Source organism: Morone saxatilis, unplaced genomic scaffold (assembly GCF_004916995.1).
Source record: "Morone saxatilis isolate NCDOM2014 unplaced genomic scaffold, NCSU_SB_2.0 Contig18, whole genome shotgun sequence".
Lineage (NCBI taxonomy): Eukaryota > Metazoa > Chordata > Actinopteri > Moronidae > Morone > Morone saxatilis.
In genome coordinates this window covers 9,439,375-9,445,977 of record NW_023339740.1, presented here as the reverse complement: position 1 = coordinate 9,445,977, position 6,603 = coordinate 9,439,375, and the positions used below count along the sequence as shown (strand labels likewise).

At 45.1% G+C, this 6,603-nt stretch overlaps 1 protein-coding gene across 1 annotated transcript in view; it reads right to left on the bottom strand.

The window, feature by feature from the left end:
• Positions 1-5,959, bottom strand: part of LOC118328840 (trichohyalin-like) — an 18,694-nt gene extending 12,735 nt beyond the window's left edge. The window contains exons 1-3 of the mRNA XM_035662758.1: positions 5,771-5,959; positions 2,499-3,518; positions 166-1,548 (exon numbers count right to left, since the gene is read on the bottom strand). Coding sequence (XP_035518651.1) covers positions 166-1,548; positions 2,499-3,518; positions 5,771-5,787 — 2,420 coding nt within the window. The 5' untranslated portion in view covers positions 5,788-5,959. The remainder of the gene's footprint in view (positions 1-165; positions 1,549-2,498; positions 3,519-5,770) is intronic.
• Between the last annotated feature and the right edge of the window lie 644 nt (positions 5,960-6,603).

Sequence of the window (6,603 nt, the reverse complement as noted above, 5' to 3'; positions counted from 1 at the left end):
ATTTCTATCTGCCTCATTCTCTCCATCTCTTTTTCTTGCTGCTCTTTCAGCCTCCTCTGCCTCTCTCTTTCCTCTGCCTCCTCTCTTAATCTTTCCTTCTCCCTCTCCTCTTGTTTGAGTTTCTCCTCTTTCTGTCTGGCCCTCTCCATGTCCTCCTCTTTTTGCCTCTTCCTTTCCTCTTCCCTCCTCTCCACCTCTCTCTGTTTCTCTATTTCTATCTGCCTCATTCTCTCCATCTCTTTTTCTTGCTGCTCTTTCAGCCTCCTCTGCCTCTCTCTTTCCTCTGCCTCCTCTCTTAATCTTTCCTTCTCCCTCTCCTCTTGTTTGAGTCTCTCCTCTTTCTGTCTCGCCCTCTCCATGTCCTCCTCTTTCTGTCTCTGCCACATCATCTCCAACTCTTTCTCTCTTTCCATCTCTTCTTCTTTTTCTCCCAACCTCCCAGTCTTTTTCACCCACTCTTTTTCCCACTCCTCCTCTCTTTGTTTCTCTTTATTCATTTCCTCCTCTCTCAGTTTTCCCTCCACTCTGTGTTCCTCGTGTTCGTGAACCGATCTCTTCTGCTCCTCTCTCAGACGCTGGTTTTCTCTTTCCTCCCTCAGTCTCTTCTCTTTTCTCTCCTCCTCCTTCAATTTCTCTTTTTCCTTCTCCTCCTGATCCTGTTTAAGTCTCTCCTCTTTCTGTTTCGCCCTCTCTCTTTCCTCCTCTCTCTGTCTCTGCAACACCAACTCCATCTGTTTCTCCCTCTCCATCTCTTCTTCTCTTAGCCTCTCCCTCTCTCTCTCCTCTTCTTTCAACCTTTCTCTCTCCCACTCCTCCTTCCTCTGTCTCTCCGCTTCCTCCACCTTCAGCCTCTCTCTTTCCCTCTCCTGCTCTTCCCTCTTCCTTGCCCTTTCTTTCGCCCTTTCTTCTTCTTCTTTCTGCTCCTCTTCTAACTTAAGTCTCGCCTGTTTGATCTCCTCTGCTCGCCGTTTTCTCTCAAATTCCAAATGTTTCAGTCGTTCTGCTTCTTGCCTTTGCACCTCGTCGTCCTTCTTCTGAAGAACCCCTATTCTTCTGTAGACAGGCACTGAAACAGGGATGTCCTCCTCAGCTTCATCCTCAGGAGCCTCTTCTTCTTCTTTTTCTTCTTCGCTGGAATCAGAATCTGAGCCCAGGATCACCGGAGGTCCACCATCATCACTCTCCACGACACCAAAGCGAACGGAGCGGCGTTTGACATTGTCCCTCTTTAGAGTGTGCTGAGCCTCACTCGAGTCTCCCTCAGTGGCAGTGTGGCTTGTAGATGCGATGCGATTGCGGAGTTGGACATCACCCTCTGATGATTTGCTCTCTATATGCTGTCCAGATGTCTCACTTGAGTTTTCCAATGACTTAACTTCAGTGAGACCATCTTTGGATGTTTCCATGGGGGTCTCTGTTGGTTGTTCAGCAGGTGAGACCTTGGAAGGAAGATCCACCGCCTGACTGGACGATGCCACTGTTGCAGGGGGTTCAGCAGGTGGAGTTCTGGGTGTTTTCTCTGCTGTTGGAGGAGTCGCTGGCTCAGAGCTACAGAAGAGATAACAGTAGTTCAAGGTGAAAGGTTTCACTGATCCTGATTGCTTTAAAAGATCAATGGCAGTGCTCAGATAGGTCATGTCAATACTTCCAAGCCCACTGAATCAGTTAATTAGTTAGTTAATTATTATATTAGTTAATTCTGAGCTCTAGAGACTTTGGACAGAGACGGGCTAGGTAGGCTAAACTAAGCTAACTGCCTGCTGCCTTCATATTTACTACACAGACATTAGAGTGGTGTCGACCTTCTCATGTTGCTCTCTGCAAGAAAGTGAATGAGTCTATTATGAAAAATGTTGAACTATTCTTTTAAAGGGTTGGTTCACACAATTCACAGTTCACTCATCTCTAGTTGTATCTAGAAATTCTGATTGTTTTGGTTTTATTTGCTCGGTTCTGAGAAATGAATCTGTAAGTAAGAATTTCTGTTTCTTCTCTGGGAAGTTTTAGTTCAAACTGTTATCACTTTAACAATGAGGACACTGTATTACTATTTTCAAAGCAGTGAAAGCAGTTTCACAGTCAAATTGTGGCCTGGTTTGCACTCTTATCTAAACTTTGTTATTTGAGGACATAAATCTGGCCACAATCTTGATATTGCAAGCAAAGTTATTCATTTACCCACTGAAAAACCTTCCTCTCTCCAAAGAAGTGTGAATTATTTATGCACCAAATGTACCCAAAGAATACTTATTATATTGAGCATTGAGATAAACAAGGAGTTCACATTAAAAGTCTTTAGTGTAGACAGGTTGCATGACTCTGATCACAAGAGATAAATCTAAAATGACAAGTATAACCCTGGCCAGTAACAGCCAACCATTATGTGCCATCAACCAAATAAACTTGCTTGGTTGCACTTGCAAGAGAATGTACTTATCCTTTTATTCGTGTCTCAACACAAAGCCAAACACAGCACAGATGGAAGGAGGCTCACTCACCTGTTAGAGTGAGTTCGGGACACAACCTGAGGCTTCTTCTCCACCTTCGGACCCTCAGAGCTTGTGTCTGTGGCCCAGATTTTGATTCTCTCCTTTACACCTCTCGTACTATTTAGGATTTCTGGCTCCTCTTTCTTTGTTATGACCTCTGGCCTCGACGATGAGTCAAACAGAAGACTGATTCTGCGCTTTATACTGCCTCCTCCGCCATAATCGTCCTTCGGTGCACTTTCCTCACTCTCTCTGTTTGACGGCTCCGATGTTGTCTGTTTCTGCTCTGGTTCTGAAGACTCCTTGACTGCCTTGTTTGCATCATCTTTGGTGCTGGTTGTAGAGAGGGGAACACTGGGTTGGGGGGGCAGGGATAAGCCAGCTGACTCAAACTTCGAGGTGAGCTCCATAGACAGTCGCTTCCTGGTGCTGCCCCTCCGATACGCTGGGTTGGCTGTAGAGGAAATGTCACCGCCTGACTCTTCAGGCTTTTGGACGACAGACGTCTGAGTTTCATCTTCCTCCTTTTTTCCGTCTTTCTGTTCCGAGTTAGTCACAATATCCGCGGGTGCTTTGCGGTTTGTTTCGATGATGTCGTCGTTCTGGATCGGCTTGGACTTGGGTGTCTCTTTGGGTGGAGTGGTTTGTGGGGCTGGATCTGATTTTCCAACACTAGAATCAAGAGTGTCTTCTCCATGTGGACTTTGTTGGCTTTCTTTGTTTGTTTTTGGTTGATCTTTGGTGAGCGCACTCACAGAGCTGGGTTTGGAATCAGAGGTGGTGGGTTGCTGAGCAGGGGTGGTCAAAGTTGGTTTGGGGATACCTGTGGCCTCAGATTTTCCAGTCTGCTGTGTTGATGTCTTTGAGGTTGCAGTGACCGTCTTTGGGGCATGGATGGAGCGAATGGTGGTGTTCTTCTGCAGAGAGAAGGGCTTGGGAGTGAGCCGAGGTTTGGGGGCCAGAGTTGGCTTGGGTTTTGAGATTCCACCAGTCTGTGAAGACTCAATGGAGCTCTCCATAACTGAGTCACTGAAAGAGAAGAGAAGAGGAGGTGTTTACATACAGCAAACTACACATTCACATTAAAAAGACACTCTGGGCCGAGATGCAGCCAGTGTTGCTATTGTTGTAAATCGCATCACTTCTGCAGAGGCAAAGATAATGCGATCAATTACACTGAACAAACACCACAAACTATTCTGACTAACAATTTTATTTTCTTCCTAAGCCCCTTCCTTCCTCTCTTTAGTTTTTAAATAAAACAACATGGGCTCTTTTGTACAAAATGGGTCCATTTAAATGGCTCCCACATAGTCAAGATCTGACCTGACAATGTCCTTTTTTCATCCTGGGGGATAAGTGTAATGTAAAGTAGCCTCATGTAAAGGGCTCATCTTGATTTCAGGATTTCCAAAACTTGATTTAAAGTCAATCTAAATGAACACAGAGAAGTGATACATAGGATTTGTGGCTTTGTGGTCACATTGGTGATGTTTGTATATCAACAGTCCCTGTATTGTCCATCTGGTCACAATTTTGAAGGACAAACTATTTCTTTAAGCCACGAGCAACACGGACTACATTTCAATATAATATATCAATACTAGACCCTTTCAAGATTGTATCTCCCAAATATATTTGCCATATCTAACTAATAACAGGTCACTACGCTCTGGCTGTTGATCTTTGATAACTTCACCCAGCCAGTACACAGTTGTGGACGTGTGATTAGGTAACGCTACTCAGATCCCTTCAGGACAAGCTGATAATGTATTATACAAACAAATTGTGAAATAAAGTCTTTATAGCCTAACAAACAGTAAAATACTGCTAAATGATAACATTTACGGACAAGAAATGTGATATTACACTGTTGTAATATGTGATTTTGACAGTTTTGTCCTTTTTTAAACCCCACCTAATATTAACAACGACTAAAATGGGAACCAAAACAGGTTGACGGGAGAAATGCTGTCAGAGACTGAAGGAGGCATGATGAGTCACCACACACATCACCAATATGGTCTGCAGGGGAGACACAATCACACCAGATCTCCAACTGAACCGAAAGCCCTGACAGATAAACAAGCTGTTTCTGTAAGCACTGTCACATGAGCATAATAAACTCAACTTTCCCAAACAAAGGGGATTTACACACCGTGCAGGAAAGATAACAGTAATGTTTCCAAATGTGTAACACTAGATTCCACAGGCATTGTATATGCAGCACGTCATCTGGTTTTACCTGTAAGACCTTCGCACAAAACCGGTCACTCCACGCCCCGCAGCCTAATACTGTGCGTTCAAATGTGTCAGCCAAATGCTCACATTATCAATCCCTGCTGCCTCACATAAACTGTTCTGATTCCAGATTACAGCCGGTGTGTGTGTGTGTGAACTTTTCTTTGTTTTTGTTGCATGTGATTGTGAGTGTGTGTTTTGCAATCTTTTTCTGCTGCACTGCTCAAACAGCACAACACCTCTGGGTGTGCATGGTATTGTGTAATGGGATCAGAGGGACTCCTAAAGCTGACACTGAGTGAGGTTAAATGATTCATCCTGTTTCTATCTGCCCCCCCCCCCTCTCTCTCTCTTTCTCTCTTTCTCTCTCTCTTTTTTCTTACAGTTGAATTCCTGAGTAACAAACACTGTCTAGCAGATGAAGCTGCAGCTGATGGATGATGTCTGTTGCTTATTTAGGCCACATTCGCGGACTGAAGGACTCATCCTGCAGCAGCCCTTAGCTTGTGGGATTTTAGTTTCTTTATCTGTGTTTGCCCTGCGCGCCTGCTGCCCTGCCAAGGCTTTTACACTCGGTGCCTTCCGTTTTGATGTGCACCCTACTCTTCTTTTACTTCTCTGAGTGATGCTGTCAGGAGCCAACCACTTAAAGGGGTCCGTCTAGTCTTCACAGAGCGAAACACCGCAATGTACTGACGCTCAATAAGCGGTGACATTAGCGCTATATGGGGACATATGTCTCAATTCGGGTTGTTAATAAGTTACTAATAAACGCGTCAACAATGAACTCCCAGTCGTTGAACCAGCAGTGTGTCCTCTGCTGCTGGACAAAGGAAAGGGAGATAAATGAACGACACTTTACGTTTAGTTCACGCTAAGCTGTCAGCGTTTAGTGAGGATGACTTACAGTCTCACAACGACGATGTAACGTTAGAAAAACAGCCATAAAGACGGTGCACCTGCTCTTCACATCAGCTCTGGGAACTTTTCCGACGCTTCACATTAACGTGTACATTTCGTGAGTTGTTGTTGTTTTTTACCTTTCGTCTCCAGTCATACAGGTGGGAGGAAGAGAGGAAGGAAGCGGGAAAAAGTTACAAAAGAAAATTGTTCCTCAGTTTTCCGCGGTCGTCTCGCCTGCTGTGCTGTTGTCAGAGTGGGTTTTTTTTTTAAAAAGTCATTCACACTAACGAGACGTCAGACTGCTCCTACACCCAGCAGACACTCCCTCTCCCCGCCCGCCTGCCTGCCCGCCTGCCTCAGGTCGAGCCACACTGCTCCGGGGTCAAGTCACAAACGCGCAGAGACAGGAAGTGGCGTGTTGTTTACTTCAAAATAAAAGCGCAAGTGTTGCGACGTGTTCCAGCAGTGAGTACAGAAAGGTGGAGAGATATGGCACAAAAAAAGAGAGATACAGGCCTGTCCGTAGTGTTTAAGTATAGAGAAAATACAGAAAGCTTAACTCAGTGAACGGCCTTAAGTGACTCGCCATAATTTGAAATAATCAGGCTCTTTTATTGTGGGAGTTTATACCGGATATGCTCTTTAAATTAATTTGAGCTTGACGAAAGTGCCCTGCTCAATGGACTGGATAAACAGGTTCTGACTGCGAGGAAAAGACAATTATCACACAGTGAGAAGGAATTGGATCTATGCAACTCTCACTGCTGGATGGAGAGTGCCGGGGCTTCCTGGGGCTTCCTGGGGCTTCCTGGGGCATCTTCACAGCAGGAAGTGCCCATCAGCTCTCACACACTCGTTTGCATAACACCTGGGCCTTTACAGCGTTCATTTGCGTTGCCTGCGCATTAAGGCAGGAGGCACCACACACACACACACACACACTCACACACACACACAAACACACACGCTA